The sequence below is a fragment of the Castor canadensis genome, chromosome 13 (assembly GCF_047511655.1).
Source record: "Castor canadensis chromosome 13, mCasCan1.hap1v2, whole genome shotgun sequence".
NCBI classification, from domain to species: domain Eukaryota; kingdom Metazoa; phylum Chordata; class Mammalia; order Rodentia; family Castoridae; genus Castor; species Castor canadensis.
In genome coordinates, this window is record NC_133398.1 from 74,040,016 (window position 1) to 74,057,822 (window position 17,807).

General features: G+C 38.7%; 2 protein-coding genes across 6 annotated transcripts in view; one reads left to right on the forward strand and one right to left on the reverse strand.

Moving 5' to 3' along the window:
- Abhd17b (abhydrolase domain containing 17B, depalmitoylase) overlaps positions 1-15,692 on the reverse strand; it is a 38,934-nt gene extending 23,242 nt beyond the window's left edge. The window contains exon 1 of one of the 2 annotated variants that reach the window (XM_074052038.1): positions 15,671-15,692. The gene's annotated coding sequence lies outside the window, so the exon portion shown is untranslated. Of the gene's footprint in view, positions 1-14,836; positions 15,434-15,670 lie in introns of those variants that run through there. The other variant, XM_020172716.2, reaches the window with a different exon arrangement.
- The window catches only part of C13H9orf85 (chromosome 13 C9orf85 homolog), a 78,348-nt gene continuing 76,192 nt past the window's right edge, over positions 15,652-17,807 (forward strand). For all 4 annotated transcript variants that reach the window (XR_012440472.1, XR_012440471.1, XM_020172717.2 and 1 more), the window contains exon 1: positions 15,652-16,017. Coding sequence is in view for 2 of the 4 variants with exons in the window: in XM_020172717.2 (XP_020028306.1) it covers positions 15,811-16,017 (207 nt within the window). In the remaining 2 variants the exon portion in view is untranslated. The remainder of the gene's footprint in view (positions 16,018-17,807) is intronic.

Genomic DNA, 17,807 nt, shown 5'->3' on the forward strand with positions numbered 1-17,807 from the left:
AGTAGGTTTCCTAGTAAAGTCTGGGCAATTTGAAAAAATGGGTCAAGCTCCTCAGCCTCTGTAGTCACCTTGTCAATGTTTTAATGCTTCATAAATATTTCAATCCATATCCTACAACTAAAATGGTATTAGCACTACCATAATACTATGTATTAGTGAGACTCTGGACAAATCCTTACCTAGATGGTTCTGAACTAGGCACTATTAATCAGTTCTATGCAAAAATCAGTTAAGGTACCAACAGCTTTGAGTCAAACTAGAAAATTACTTTAGACAACTATAACAATATTAAATGATCTGGGTGGTTCATAGAGAACACTTGAAAATATATACAAAGGTTTGGGCAAAGGAACTAAAATATTTAATAGTACAGTGACTTGAAAACCCTATTATCTCAAAACTGGAAGTTTTCCCTCTAAGATATGTTACATTTTTATGTTTCCCCAGCCTTACCAAGTCTGCAACAGGTACAATGTATCTTCCTTCCCTTTTGCTCCTAGCTGGTTACAATTTGCAGGGAGGCATTTCTGTTACAAAAGAATTGAACTGAATCTTAATCCACTCACATCTTGATTCTATAAATGCTCCTTCTGTTCCAATCTACTTCTATATGATTAACATTCTCAGCTCTAGATAGGGATTTCTACTCTGTACTACTGACCTCAACTATTTTTTTTTCTTTTGCATTACACATAGCCAGATTATAATTCTGAGATATGTCTTCACATGAGCTCTTACTGGCAGAAGACTTACAGATACTGGGGAAGGGAGAGGGTTGGAATTTCAGTCCATGAATAAAGGCAATGCCAGACTTTTAGAGTAAGGCTGCCAGCTTTTCCTGGTAAAAGATGTGTTAAAAAATGTAGTAAGACTATCATTACAATATCAGCCAAAGAAACAGGAGATACACACAGCTCTCTTCTCCTAACCAACACTCATATATAAACCTTCATGACACAGGGCTATCCTTCCCCTTACCTTTTAAAAGGCAAATGATAAGATTCAAAAGAAAAATTGAATGAATACAGAGAAAATTGTCAAAACCTTGTAATAGTCTCATGGTGGTGCAAAAAAGGGTTATTTTTTCTGAGTGGAAGAAACAGAAAGAAGTTAGGAGATGTCATCCATCTCTTCTAGCAGACTTGGGGACTGATTATAGGGAAAACTTAAAATATGACTTATGATTTCTAATTATAGGCACCCAGGAGGAAGTAGAGAATAATAAAAAAAAAATCTGTTGATCTATCCCCTTCTTTAACTAAAGATCAACTCAAGAAAAAGTTCCTTGCAAATTAAAACCACACTAAGATTCCACCTTACCTCTGTTAGAATAGCTATCATTAGCAACACCACTAACAACAGGTGTTGGTGAGGATGCGGGGGGGGGAAAAAGGAACCCTCTTACACTGCTGGTGGGAATGTAAGCCTGTACAACCACTCTGAAAAAAAATTTGGAGGCTACTTAAAAATCTAAACATTGATCTGCCATATGATCCAGCAATACTACTCTTGGGGCTATACCCAAAAGAATGTGACACAGGTTACTCCAGAGGCACCTGCACACCCATGTTTATTGCAGCACTATTCACAATAGCCAAGTTATGGAAACAACCAAGATGCCCCACTACTGACGAATGGATTAAGAAAATGTGGTATCTATACACAATGGAATTCTATGCAGCCATGAAGAAGAACGAAATGTTATCATTTGCAGGTAAATGGATGGAATTGGAGAACATCATTCTGAGTGAGGTTAGCCTGGCCCAAAAGACCAAAAAATCATACATTTTCCCTCATATGCAGACTTTAGATCAAGGGCAAACACAAGTGGACTGGACTCCAATCACACGATAAAGCGAGAGCACACAAGGGAGGTATGAGGATAGGTAAGACACCCAAAAAACTAGATAGCATTTGTTGCCCTCAATGCAGAGAAACTAAAAGCAGATACTTTAAAGCAACAGAGGCCAATAGGAGAAGGGTACCAGGAACTAGAGAAAAGGTTAGTTTGAGAAGAATTAATTTAGAAGGTAACGCACATGTACAGGAAAGCAATGCGAGTCAACTTCCTGTATAGCTATCCTTATCTCAACTAGCAAAAACCCTTGGTCCCTCCTATTATTGCTTATACTCTCTCTTCAACAGAATCAGAGATAAGGGCAAAATAGTTTCTGCCTGGTAGGAAGGAGGGTGCGGGGGGAGAGGGAGGGGGTGGGAGGGGAAGGGAGGTGGCGGGGTGGGGGAAAGGGGGTGAAATGACCCAAACATTGTATGAATAAAAGAAAAAAATATATATGAATAAAACATATATGAATAAAAGAAAAAAAAAAGAAAAACTTCCTAAGTAGCAGTTCTAAGAAAAAAAATTAGTAAGTTGACTCAGAAGTCTTCAACTTCCTCCATATTAAGCTTCATGTAACTTTGTCCTTATTCTACATAATATTCCTCTTGCCTGTCAATCTATTTTCTATACATACAATATCTTTTTAATAGGGACACAAGGGGATTACAACATTTATGTAGTCTCAATATAAATATTTTTTAAACTCTATTCGTATGGATGGAATGAATTGTCAGTCCTTACCAATGTGGCCTCTAATTTGTCTACCCACAGTTTGACTGCATAAACTGCCATCCCTACCACTTCCTTTTGCTCTACCAACTGTTTTACATTATTGATACTAACTGTAAAGAAGTGAAGAAAAACCAATACTCTTAGAAGATGTGTAACAAACACTTATCACTTATGCTTACTACTTTCCCTGGCAAGAGCAAGCCAACACTTTGCCTTGTACATAAATTTTCTTTAGAAGTGCACACCTGGAATAATCACTTCTAAGCAGACAATCTAAATGCCTAAAGAAAATGAGGGCAATACATTTAACAGATTGGAAACCAGTTATTTTGTAAGACTTTAGGCAAATCATTTAATAACTTTGGGTCTGTTTCCTCATTTGAAAACTAAAGGGAATTGGACTAATGTTCATTAAAGTCTCTGTCTGTCTCTTTGCTCATTCTCTGTTGAAGACAGGAACTTCCTATGTTGCCCAAGCTGGCCTTGAAATCATAATCTAACTGTCTCAGAGTTGCTAAGATTACAAGGATGTACCACCAAGTCTAGTAAAACCTCTTTTAAAAATTTAAATTCATATACTCCTTAGTAAATTAGTAACTAGTATTTTCAACATTATATAAAGAACTAGTAATTTATTGTTAATAAATTAAGGTGCTATAGGGGCCTTTCATCTTACGAAAGATAAATGCTTTGTAATGTGAAACAGCTTCAGAAATCAACAAGAAATTAGAGAGCAATAGTCAGAATTTAAGGGACAGAAATGATTTTCAAAATTAGAGGAAAACCCTTCCTTCAGGCTAGGAAACCAAGACATGTAAATTATGATGGTGAGAAAGAACTGAAGCAAAGGGTCTACATTGAAAGGAAGAAAAATGGAAAGTATGGGATTAAATGAGTGAGGAATTTGTAGTTCTTTAAGCATGTTAGAATTTTTAACAATCATTTAGGTCACTGCATACAAACCTACAGGGATTTGACTTACCATACAAGTTAATAGTACTGGTGACTTAAGTATATAGCATAGTAGCTTGGTAGAGAATTTAAATACTTAAATTTTAAGATTTCAAATTTTAGATTTTAAAAGATTTCACATTTAAGATTTTGAGAAAGAAATAACTTTTCTTAGCTATGTCAAACACATATAGCTAAGAAAATAGAAAACTGACAAATAAATACCTGTCACTTCATTTATATTGCCACTGTATAAATCACACCTTCAGTTAAGTATCAATACTTGACTACATTTAAGAGTGTTCCTCTGAATTTCTAAATTCTCCAAATTAGTAACAAGGCAACTTTCTACTATATAAAATGAAGACAATCATGATTTGCTGGATATTTCAGTAAGAATTGTTTTATTTCCTCTTTTTTTAAAAAGTAAAGTAGCAAGATACAATGAATATGGCAGCTTTTTTTTTAGAGACAATTTGTAGTTTAGGTCTGAAAAGTATTTTAGCCAGAGTTGACAGAGGAAAATGTTTCTGAACTTGTTGGCCAAGCAATGCAAATGGGGAAAATTGGAGTGGGGGAAAGGGGAATGGAAGTTTGTAAAAATTGTTGAGGCAACTTCTCTGAGATGAATTTGATAACCTGAGCCGTTAGTTTTTGGAAGTCAACATGTCTAGTGTATCTCTGGCATACTTGTTTGTGAAGAAGCAAGCATTTAAGATGGGTGGTCCATTTCTTCTTACAAAGGTTATCCATTGAGTTACTAAACACTACATACCATTTTAGCACTCTACTACTGAGCTATACCCCAGTTGTTACCTAGATTATTGAGTGGCATCATAGTCTATGTTAACACTGTCTTTATATAATGGTTCTTTTTCTATCCTTGCCCCCAGAGAAAAGAGAAATCTGATTCCATATTCATTAAAAATACTTAAGACTACTTTAAAACCTCTAATTATGACATCTCTAGAGGAAACGGAAAATATTTGGGAGCATGCTGAAAACAAGCCAAAACAGTGTCACGCAGGCAGGAAATTTTCATTGACCTAAATATCTTAAAAGTCAAAAACCAAAAAAGGTAATTGGAAAGTCATCCAAATTTTGACATCCACAGTTGGAAAGGGGAACACATGTAATTCTCTGCATTTGTTGAGATTCTTTTTGTAGTAATTCCTGGCTTTGAAAAAGGCAGGACTGATTAGAATTATACGAAATAAGACACTAAAAGGAACTCAAAATGTAGCAAACAAATGAATAAAATGCAAGCAAATGTGAATTTCTTCCATTCATATGTTCTCCTAATCTACACTTTTTTTTCTAGATAGCCTAACCGTGATCAATCTCTCCTTGACAGCTAGCCTCTGTACTTTTAAGAAAGCTAAACTGCTCCACAGATCCATAAGTCCTTGCATGAACTGGCCTTAGCTTACTCCTCCAACCTTATCTCAACAGTCTTCTTTTTCATTACTATGGTTGCAGTCTCATTTATCATCTTTGGTACCTTTACCCCCTGAAACTGCTCTATAGGAAGGTATGCACATAGGCTTTACTTCCTCTCTATTCCAGTCTCAAATGCCACCATTTTAAAGAGATCTTTTGAACCTCATATTGAAATTAGGCTATTTGCTAATAATTACTAATTGCTAGCACTCAATTCTTTCTATTCATGGTTGAAAATTGTGATTCCTGCCATGTATTTACCTATGGGCTCACTTGATTAATGCCTATAGTCTTTATCAGACTGAAAGCTCCTAAAGGTCAGTGAACATGTATTTTTATCAGCACTTATCAATAATCTATTATCTAAATGAGAGAAAGAAAAATTAAGAACCCACAGTCACAAAGACTTTATAGAATATAATATTAAACATAACCAAATACTTTTTAAATTTTGTTGTTCTGAATTCAAAATACTGTGTAATTTATGGCATGAATCTTTCTGGAAACTTAACAAAATCATGTTTTTATCTACACTGCACTTAAGTCCATAAGAAAGGCGTTAAATAAACAAAGTTAAGTAAATTATGAAGGTGAGGATAATCACCACACGTACAACTTACTAATTTGCTAAGTGGAGATTTGTTTTATTTGGTTAATGCCTATTAATTGCAACATACAGAATCAATTCCTTGATTATAGTCATAACAATATTATTTTTATACATTAAGTTTTATCATGAGCATTACCTACAAGGCTGCAAATCCTTTTTTAAGAATCATTTGGATGATGAAAAAAATGGTATTAGGTATGATAATTCACTCCTATAATCCTAGCACTTTGGTGGCTGAGGCACAAGAACCTTGAGTTTGAGGACACCCTGAGCAACACAGTGAGACTATCTAAAATAAAAAAATAAAAATTTTTAAAAGTGACACACTATGCTGCCCAAATGATTAGTTTGAGAGATTATTTTAGAGCACTGGGTCCTCATGAGTTACTTTATGTTTGAGTATCTTTTGAGATGATATGCTTTTTGAAATGTGTACTTACTGAGAAGGATTTACAGAAGCACTCATTGTTAAATGAGTGGGGAATTTAAAAAAAGAGCAATTTGTGACAGTAGTCCTAGGATAGCATATGACCCTAAGTGATGCGGCCCTAAACACCTTTGTAAAAGCAGCAATTTTGCCTTTAGAAGTACCTTTTCCTTGCCATTTATTCAGGATAGTCAACTGTAGCTGCTCAAGACCTTGGCTGGTAGAGCCTATCTGAGTTCAAAAATGTCTGGGATACACAGATGGCCAAGAACCCAAGTTCTTCCTTTCTTTTCACCCCATCAGCACCCAACATCAGGGGATACTAGTCCATGCTCTGTTAACCATTTCCATACTTGTTAGGACTTAGAGGAGGCAAAGGTGCTACAAGCCTGTGAGCACTGGTTTACCCTTAATACTTTTCAGTGCCATCAATAGCAGAAGCAAACCTCAGACACTGACCTAGTTCACTCCTTCACTATTGGTAGGAAACTTAAATGTACTGCTAGAATTGTACTTTTCAGAGTTACTACAGTTTGTCACTATTAATTTCTTAGCTGTTTGATAATGAGAAGAATCCTTAAAATTTATATCATGAGGGAAATACCTTTTTTTTTTTTTTTTTTGAGAAAGAGTCTCGCTATGTGGCCCAGACTGGCCTCAAAATCGTGATTCTCCTGCCTCCGCCTCCAGAGTGCTGGGAATATAAATGTGTACCAGTGTGGTTGGAGATTATGCTCTTTCTACTTTTCTAATGTTAAAATATATTTTTTTTGTGAAAAATGAAATATTAAAAAATAGTAATAGATATTAGGTTTTACTTCTATGAAGTGATTTTACTGGTAAAACTTAAGCTGGTACCTTTCCCCCTCTTTTTGAAATGTAATTGGTCGGTCCCAAGACAACAGGTTTTGAACTATTGGTCTTTGGAACTAGCCTCAATTTTCTCATATTTAGACCCTGCAGAGTTACTGGGAAGATTAAATGAAATAACATTTAAGTTCTACATATACTAGACACAGAAAAAGATGTTCTTTTAGTTGGCAGTCATGTATTTGAGCTCATTCTGGACCCTAGAAATCAATCAACATCTGACGTCTTTTCACTCCTGAGAAAGTTTCACTTCCTAATGACCAATCCGTCTCTCCACACATATTCTGGAGGGTTCTATTACCAACAGCCTCTTTGCAGATTACAACTAGTCAGTTATCCCATATGTAAATCTGTTTCCTTTACCTTCAGCCTCTCCTTTTCTGCTGTTTCTTCTGTTCATAAACATACTCAAGATTCTACTTTCTTTTTAAAGTACATGAATATATACTTAGCGTCTACCTCCCACATCTGAGGTCCTTCAGAATCAAGTTTCCCTACCTACTTCACAGTAATTCCAGCAGCACAAAATAAATTGTGAGCTAACATCTATCAACTTGTTTAACTGTTTTAGATTACTGACAACCTCTTATAATGTCAGACTACAAGGAACATTTTTTGTCTTCAATTTTAATGTGATCAGTTTGTGGCATGTAACAACATTTTCCTTTCCTTCCTTCTTAAAAGTAGTCTTCAACCTTGGTTTCTCCAAAAGCCTCTTCAAAGGTTTTTATCAGGTAGGTCTTTTTTTGTACTTATTTTTTCATGTCACTCAAATCCAGAGCTTTAACTACTGATTATACAATGATTCCTAAATCCAAATATCTAAATCTCCTAAGATTTCAGGTCTCTCACACTCTAGACCCTAAATATGTCCCCTTTCCTACCTTCCCTTTCCTATTCATTAAATGAAGGTCTCTTTCCCATGTATCCCTCTTCAATTCCCTCAGTCACATCTTAGCTCAACCACTTTACAGTGAGTATTACAAAATCACTAATAGCTATCTCATAGTTCTCTAATCCATATTGTACATTGCTACCAGGTGATGTCACTTTCCTGCTTAAAATTTTTCAATGGATTTTACAAGCCCTCTTAAATAAGCCTGTGTTCTTTAGCATGCCATACAGAAGACCCCCCCCACACCTCCAGGCATTTCTCTATTCATTTATTCGACTGAACTTGCTGTTCCTAGATAACAGTCATGTTCTTTTTGCTTCTGTGCCTTTGTTCATACTGTTCATATTCTGTTGGTAAAATCCCCCCTAACTCACACCCTTCAAATAAACCCAGTAACTTTTACCCCCCACACACCATTTTTAGCCTGTTTAAGCTTTACTTCTTTAGGAAAAATAAAAATCTCCCCTGAACCACACCCATGCTGACTGCTTTAAGATAAACTTCAGTGAAAGTTTTGTTTTGATTTTTGTGTGTGCATAGCCACGTATTATGATATGAAGAACATGCCTCTCTTATGGATTCTACACTTGATCTTAGCCAAAAGGCCAGGAAATTGTACTCTTTGGATTCTACCAGATAAAAAATTTAAGAGCCATTACTGTAGGAGTTTTTATTAGCATGTTCTTTATGTATAAAGTCCTCCTTACTATTGCTTTCTTGCCCTAAATCTTAATGAAAAATATTAAAGTCTGTTAAAAAGCTCTGAACAAAATGTAAGCTGGGTGCCACAGCCTTTAGTTCCAGCTACTTAGGAGGCTGAGACAGAATGCTTGAGCTCAGGAGTTCAAGACCAGCCTGGACAACACAACCAACTCTGTCTCAAAAAGGAAAACAAACAAAAAACCCTGTAGAGGTTTCAGATACTGGCTTGCCAACACAAGTTACTAAATTGTATTATCTTCTTTGCTAATAATTGACGTGTAGAAAACAATTTTACTTTTAGGGATGGGATGGCAGTTAGTGAAAAATTATCAGTATATAATTTGTTTATGAGAAACAAAACATCTAGGTCACAATCTGAAGATTTTTTTTTTAAAGTTTATTAAATAAGTTATGTCAATTTATCTTAATTTTCAAAACACACTTAAGAACAACCTAAACTCAGAAGCCAAACAAGTTTGTTGCAGTTGGTGAAATGATCATGTCTTCTATTTTTGTTCCTGTAGGCACCTGCTTTTGTTCTGTGAGGACTGGAGAGACTTGACCACACCAAGTTAATGGGGTTATTTCAACCCCTTCTTCATCCTTGTCTACATCAAGCATATACTATACTTATTTTTCTTTCTGTTTTCAATGCTAAGGATTGAACCCAGACAGGGTCTTATGTATGCTCAGCAAGAACTCTCTTACTGAGCTATACCCCAGCTCTGTATTTATTTTCTTAATGTGACTATATCCTCAAAACAAATCTTAAATACTCTTAAGTCAACCATAATTAAAAGAATTTCTCTAGCTGCATGTAGTATTTTAAAGGCCTGTAAATCTATTGCTAGTTCTAATATCACCTTCTCAGACATTGTGCTCTATGAGGGAAAATGGAAAATGAAGTCATAACTAGACTACTAACTGAATGTTTTGTAATGATTTCCCAATATCTAACAATATAACATAACCTGTGTATTTTTGCTTTTATAAAGAGTTAATTTTAATAATACTGTAGAAAGAGAGAAAAAAAGCAACACTGGGAAAATAATCAGACTCGATCCAAATTTGCTTTGATTTTGTGTCATTATGTGATTCAGCACTTCAATACCTTCAAGTGTAAGATGACACATACCTATTGCTTTCATCACAAAGATGATAGGCAGTGATTAAAGAGCTAATGCTTTAATATAATCTGAAGCTCTAGCATAAAGACACTATAAATACAAAATACTTTCTCAACAAATCCTCATGAGATGCTTTTCAAATAAAAAAAGGTTTAAAATATTTTTTTGAAGTATAAAAAAAGATTTAGAGGTTATCTATGAATGATGGTATGTTAATGAAACACAGTACTGCACTGACTGGTTCTTCCTATCAATATTTCAGAATAAGATAGACATTTATCAAAGAATGACATAGATATAAGTTGTGATACATACCATGAAAATATAGACTGCTGTATGAGAAAAAAAGTGAGGGGCCTTTCACCTGTTATCTCTTTTAATCTTAACAATACTTTTCTCAGATTATCCTTTTACGTGAAGACTTGTCCAAGTTCACACAATTTATAAGTGGGAGAGCTAGGAACACATGTCTAAAATAAACATGATGTTCTGTCCACTCTTCTGGATTTTGCTAGCATCTGCATAGCTAATGATCTCACTGATTACACATCTTTGCTCATTCAATGAGGCCTAACATGACCACCCCTCCCCCCGTACCTCCTTGTACTTATTCCAAATTATCACTTTCTAACCTATTAGAGATTTCATTTGCTGCATATATTACCTATGGTTCTCTACGAGACAGTAATTTCCAGGAGGTTGGAGACTTTTGCTCATTTTGCTTATAGATATATTGCTCCCTGCTCCCTAACAAAACAAAACAAACCAACCCTAGAATACCAATTAATACATACACATGACACTGGCCCATTCTTCCTTTTCATCTTTAGCTGTAACAACTTGTTTAATAATTTTCACTTTTAATTCTTGAGGAAACAAAATAGGCCCTATATCTGAGCCAAATTTACATTTTTTTATCCTGAAATCCTATTGTTAAAAATTAGAACCTGAAATTATGAATATCATTTTAAAAATTTTAGCCAGAATGAAGTGATGAAAAGACATGTAAAACAAACTGAGATGTGAAGGATGTGGTATTTAAGAGTGCCTACATGTTCTATGATTCTTTAGAAGCTGAAGGCAAGCCACAGGTGAAACACAAGAATCAGAGTGCAGGTTGAGTATCCCTTATCTGAAATGAGTGGTACCACAAGTCTTTCAGATTTGAGAATAATTACATGGGCTTTACCAGCTGAGCTTTCCTAACTAATCTGAAAAATCACAAATCCTGAAATTGCTCTAAAATCTAAAATATTTTGAGCATCATTCTGGTACTCAAAGAATTTCAGGACTGGGCCTAGTGGCTCATGCCTATGGTCACAGCTCCCAGGGAAGTAGAGATCTGGAGGACAGAGGTTCAAGGCCAGTCCATGAAAGTTAGGGAGACTCCATCTCAACCAGGAAGTCAGGCATGGTAGTATAGGGTTAGATGGGAGGATTGCAGTCTGATGTTAGCCCCCTCAAAAGCTCGAGGCTTTACCTGAAAAATAACTAATGCAAAAAAAGAGCTGGGGGCATGGTTCAATTGGTAGTGCACCTGCCTAGCAACAGTGAGGCCCTGAAGTCACACCCTAGAGTACCAACACCAAGGGGGAAAAAACCCTTTTAATTTGAAAAGAAAAGGCATAAATCATAAAAGTATAATTAAAAATAAAAGTAAAATTAAAAATTCTTTGTCACTGAAAGATTTATTTAAAGAGGAAAGACTTGCTAAAGACTGGAAGAAGAAATCTTTAAAGTCTACTGAATAATCACTAAGCCAAAAAAAGAGGTGAAACCAAAAAAGGAGGCAAAACTGAGCAGGTAATTCATAGAAAGAGAATACGAATGGTCATAAACAAGTGAAAGTATTACCAACCACGTAAGTAATTGGGAGATACAAGTGAAAACTACAGTGAAGTACTATTTCATATTCCTCAGAATGGTAAAAATTAAGACATCTAAGTTATCTGTAAAGTGGAAAAACAGATCCTCTCATCTGTTACCAGCAAAACCATCGTGGAGAGAAAATTGGCAGTTATTTAGTAAAGTAAAAGCTCATACCCTATCTAGCAGTCTACTAGTAGATTTGTATTCAAGGGTGATCTTTCTCAATGACAGCTTCTTGGTTGTTAGAATGAATAGGGCACTACTAAATCGGAAGCCAGGAAGGAACATCAGGCACTCTTTCTGCATAAAAATAATGGAGCTCCAGGACACAAGATTTGTAACTATTCTGCTGGACATCCACATTCACAGAGGGGAACAGGGAAGGAAAGAAAAAAAACAACAAAAAAAAGCAAAAACCACCCTAAGGTCAGAAACTTCTAAACTGGACTCAATCTGATGCCTATTTGTATTGTTTTAACACATGATGATTTTAAAGAGCTCATCTAGTGTAAAAAGGGGCTTTGTTGGGAGGATAAGACAGGAGGATCTTGAGGTTCAGGCCAGCCTGAGCTGGCCTGCACAGTCAAGACCCTGCCTCCTCCCACCCCACCCCCAAAAAAAGAAAGAAGAAAAGGTGGGTGGGGGGGATTGTTTCAACTTTACTTAGAGTAAGTTTGTTTTTTAAAAAAAATCATTTTCTACCAACACTGCAGCTTTTGGTATCTGAATGGCCAGTTCAATGTAAAACAACTATTACAACAGGCAGTAGTAGTTATAGTAGTTAAGAGAATACTACCCATAGGTGCAAAATGTCTGACTACTACTACCACTACTTCTTAGACTTTAATTCTACATACCTAACAAACTCCCAGGTGATTCTGATATTGCTGGTCTAACACACTTGATTGATAGCAAAACTTGACCACACTTGATATACAACATTCACACAGCGAAATACATTATTATAAAGTCTCATAATTCTGTAAGGGCACTGCTTTTTTTTTTAAATGTGAACATTTATTATTACAGTTGTCATATTAAGACAGTATTAAGAGAAATAGCAGATATTTTCTATAAAAATGGGATGTGGAATCAAGACCCACTGGCCTGGAGAAGTCTTGCACATGTACACAAATAAACATATAGTCACGCACTGCTTAAAGAAAAAGATGACAGAAAGGTTGGATATAGACATAGGTTTGGAAGACAGTCCCCAAAATAATGACTTCAGGACTATAAATCAGAAGACTTGGGTTCTAGACACACTTTTTGCTTTTTAATTGTTTAGTTTTAGGTAATTCAAGCAATTAATTTCTCCTGGCTTTACTTGTTTCACCTGTAAAAGTGACAGAATCATTTTTCCTCTCCAGCTCATAAGGCTGGGTTTGAGAGGCAAATACAGCAATGTAACACGATAGGAAAATTAGAAGCCACTGAGAATTAAGAGGAAAAACCTCTGTTACATTAGAAAAAGTATTTATTGGTAAATAAACCAAAAAGTTTCTTGTCACTGATTCTAAAGACACTGACACCAATACTAACATGGAAGAAATTTTGAATTTATCAATTAATACTCTTTAATTAATGTCACATAACCCAAGTAACTGTTGCTGATGTGATTCTTACTGTCTTTTCTATACAGTGAGCAGGTGGCACATTTCATTAGCCCTGCATTACAGATGGAGAACCTGATTCAAATGTCTGGAGTTGTAGACAGAATTTGAAACAGATACCACTTGCCTATTCCACTACCTTCATTAAATTACTAAAAACACTGTTACTATGATGCCTTATGGCGCTTGTATTTATCCCAGGGAATAACATTCTTTGTCAGTTGTCCTTTCATAGATATAAAATGGGCGAAGATGCTCATGGAAACAAGCCCCACATCAACTAGAGTACTGCACACCAAGGGACAAAATTAAAACTGCCTAGCCTGCTGAAAATCTAATCCTATCCTTGCCAATTAACCTTATTAATACTAGAGTAGGAGAAAATAGAGGTCAAAAATATGGGTGAGGGTGTTATTCATTTACTCCTGGGCTTGAAATAATATAGTTTACACCTTTTATAAGTTGTAACACAATCACCTTCACTGTTCTCCTTTAAGTAATGCCGTTACACTTTTCCCAAAATCAAATTTACCAACAACTATGGGAGCTGGGATGCCCCAATTAAAACACTGGCAATCAAGGTAATTATCAAAATACTGTATTGGATAAGATTGAATGCTACCCAACTGAGTTCATGTGATAGACACATAGACACAAATTCATTTATTTTAAATCTCCCTGCTAATGTAAACAAAAACGTTATTACAACCTGTAATAACTTGACTTTCTATTCTGATTCCATTAGAGTTTTAAATGCTGATCCAGATGTCTAAAATCCTTTTTATTTATTGGAGATTTTTTTAAGGTCAGCGAATTATTTTATGAATCAAGTAATAAATATTACGAAAAGTATTAAACAGGGAACACCTTTCATAAAAACGCACAGCCAAAATTTAAAGGTCACCCTCTCTACATCCCGTTATTCATCCTTTGCTTACCAAATTTACCCCACACTAACTTAAATCAATGCAACGTTAAAAAAAAAATTCTGTTCTGCCCTGGCAGACATCGCAACATGGATCATAGCTCTCAACATACGAGTTCTGTAGAACAAGCTGCCCAGGTTAAACGCCTCTATTTCACGGACATCCCCCCGCCACAATACCGTATAATTTGTCCCAACTTTCTTGGTTCGGGGTTAAATAAAATTTCAAACCTAGCCTCTGCAAATTGCTGATCGGAAATCCTAAGGGGTTGACCCCAGAGTTCTTGCACATTGAATGATTACAGCTGAAGCATCTGGAGAAGAACCCTGCCCGGCCCCAGCAGAGGACAGGGCTCCCCAAGCTCGGTGCAGATGCAATCTACACCAAGGCAGGGGTGAAGACGTTCAGCAGACAGCCCGGGAGGGGAATGGGAACGGGAACCTGACCCCATCTTTCGGCCCGGGGGAAAAAAAAGCAAAGGAAGTGAAATAAGACCCTTCTCCGCGCGGGGGGCCCGAGACCTCGCCGGGACGTCCTTCCCTCCCGCCCCCAGGATCCAGCAGCCTCACCGAACGCAAGGACCCCTCCGATCGTCCCCCTTTTCACCAAACCACTGAGAATCCTCAAAAAATGCAGACCTGACCCTGAGTGCCGTCCCGGCCTTTCCCAGCGCGGATAGGGATCCCGGTCGCCAACAACAAAGACGCGTCCCGCTCCCCTCCCCCGCCGGCCGGGCTCGTCCCTCCCGCGCTGCGGCTCGGGGCCCAGCGCCCCCTCCTCTCGCGTCCCCTCGCCGCAACCGCAGCGCGCCCGCCCCGTGGTCCCACGCACCTGCACCTGAGCGGCCACGGCCGAGGCGCCGGGCACCAAGGGTCGGGAGAGAACGTCCGCTGACTCGGGATCCCCCACGAGACGCGTCCCTCGTTCCGGATGCCGGACGCTCCCCGCCTGCGGACGGGCCCGGCCCAAGAGGGGGGACAGGAGCTGCAGTCCCCGGCGCCGGGACCTACAAGGACAGCGGCGCCCGAGAGGGCCCGGCTGGCGCTGCCAAGTCTCGCTTCTCGCCGGCCCTGCTCCTCCGCACGAGCTCGCGTTCTGCTGACTAACGGCCCCGGCGCGAGGCACTGGAGCGGCGGCCACCGCCGCCGCCGACTGCTCTCGGGCCTCACGTCCCGCGCGGCCGTGGTCGCAGCCGCCGCCGCCTCCTCTGCGGGCACTGCAGACAACACCCAATCCCAGCCAGGTCTTTCTTGTTTTTAATCCTCCTGTCTTTGCTTTTCCTAAACCCGCCAAACGAGGGGCTCGTTCCCGTAGCAGGAGGGAGAATCTGGACGGCAGCCGTGGGGCGAACACAGCGCACCCTAAGCCAGGAGTCGGTCACTGACTGGAGGTAGATGCCAAAGCTGACCCGGGCTCCAGCCTGCGAGCGGGCGGCGTAGGGACCAGCCTAGGTTCTTCCAACTTCTACCAATCACAAGCCGCTCAGCAGAATCCCTAGCGATACCGGCTCCCGGGGAGGCTGAGCGGACTCGGCAAGGGGCGGGGATTGCGCAAAGGAAGAGCCAATAGGAGTGGAGGCTCTCCGCCCCTCCGCCGTGATGGACTGCCACGTTCGAACCAATGGGGGAATTCTCATTTCGAAGAAAGCGGGACTTATTCACCTACTTTGAGAAATCGGCTGTGCGGAGGGGGCGAGCCAGGCCCCGCGGCGTGGAGTAGCTCCCACCCAGAGCAGGGAGAGCAGAAGGTGTCCTTTGACCTCCGCGAGGGAAGTCACGTGGGCTGACCGGGGGCGGGAAGGCTGGATGAGTTCCTTCCGGGTCACAGCCGCGTCAACACGGCGGGTAAGATCTTTGCTCTTCCCCGAAACTTGCCTGGACTGGCTTGTTGAGGTGGCTGTAGTTTCAGTGATGAGTTCCCAGAAGGGCAACGTGTCTCGTTCCAGGCCTCAGAAGCACCAAAATACGTTTAGCTTCAAAAATGACAAGTTTGATAAGAGTGTTCAGACCAAGGTAGGAACCTGCCTGTTGTACCTACTCTGACTCCAGGAAGAAGTGATTCATTTGGAAGGGGAGAGGAGTTGGCGAGGGCGAGTGTGGACCGGAGCCCAGAGTTAGTCTTGGCTGGAGTGCAACCCTTTCTAAAATGTTATTCCCACGCCCTTTCTTTGACCTGGATGTGTTGTCTCCTAGTAAATATATTTCATGGTCAACACACTTAAATAACTGCACGTAGAGTCCATAGGACTCTTCATCAAACCTAGGGTGCAAATGGGGTAAATCGAGTCTTCGAAGGCTCCCACCTGGATCACGCACGTTTCTGCAGCAGGAATGCAACAATTATGGCATGTGAATCTCTTTCCAATTTTGCGCCAAGTTTATGCAGCTCTGGTGGTTTTCGGAGAGCTCCAAGCCCATGTAGGTTCATAGAGAGTGTGTTAAGGGTTCACTACTAGTCTCAATGTCCTCACCAACAAAGGGAATTTCCCTTTTTTGTAAGATTTGTTTTGCGGCGCAAACTATTTGACTGTTTATAAAGTCATCTCTTTTAGCGGATTTCTGTAAACTGGAAGGAAATTCAGACTGTTCAGACAGCCACAGGATTTGGGTCGTATATAACTATTGATTTACAATGAGTATCTCTCACTGCTTCTGTAACTGTAAGGAGAGGAAATAATTGATGACAGAGGCATATTGGAGGTCAGCATTACATCAGATAACTCTGATTTATTAATTTGTGGCCTGGATCATTTAATATTTAATTTCTCTGAGCTTTAGTGTCAAGTGAGAAATCTGGTAGAATTATTGTTAGGCTAAGTCAAAGATTTGTATAAATGGCCTTGAACATAATAAATTTTCATCAGATTTATTACTTTCTCAACATTAAGAAATCTGTTTATAGTAACCTGTAGTCCTCTTTGGTTTGCTCTTCACTTTATAAATATTTAAGAAACACTGTTCATGTGCAAGTCCCTATGATCATGGGTGTACAGTGTTCAAAAACATTGACTTTGTCTTTATGGAGCCTATAGTTTTCTGAGTGATATGGGGCAATGATTAACTAGGCAGATATGTAATTACAAATTGTGATAAATGTTGGTGAATGGAAAGACAACTCAGTTATGAAGAGTAAAGAGGGAGATTTTAAGTTAGGTCCTCAGAGGACCTCTCCTTTACCCTACTTGAGAGAATTTTCAGAAGGAAAACCTTGAGCAATATTTGGGAAGATGTTTCCCAAGTTTGTGTCTGTTATCAATGGATAAAACCAGAATAAAAGGCTGCACTAATCCCAATAGATGTCTACTTCAAGATTGTGCACAAAAATTTGCAGTAAGTTTTAACTATTTCTATTCCTAGACTTGTACTTTTCATTGTGCAGTTTCTTGGTGTTTTCTAATAACCATATCATTGTGATCTTAAATGTATTCATGGGTCTCAGATCAGTCACTAAGCTTCATTTGATCACTTTCATGTTTATTTGCATTCCCCCTTTTAAATTGGGAAGAAGTCTCATTTGTCAGTGGATCATACCACCAAGCCGATTGTTACTGAAGTTCTGACAAAAACATCAGTAAGGATTGTCTAATGGCAAATATAATAAACAGCAGCTTTTTTAACCAGCTGTGTACAGCTAAGACTGTCAGAAGCATCTGACCTTGTCTAAGAAGTAGTAAGAAATGTGTGGTTCTCTGTAACTCCCCTTAAAGGCTTTTAGTAACAGTTGACTAATTGTACCTCATTATTTGCAGGGGTCCTGCGTATTAGCTTTTTTTGTTCCTGTGCCATACAATTTGACATGAATT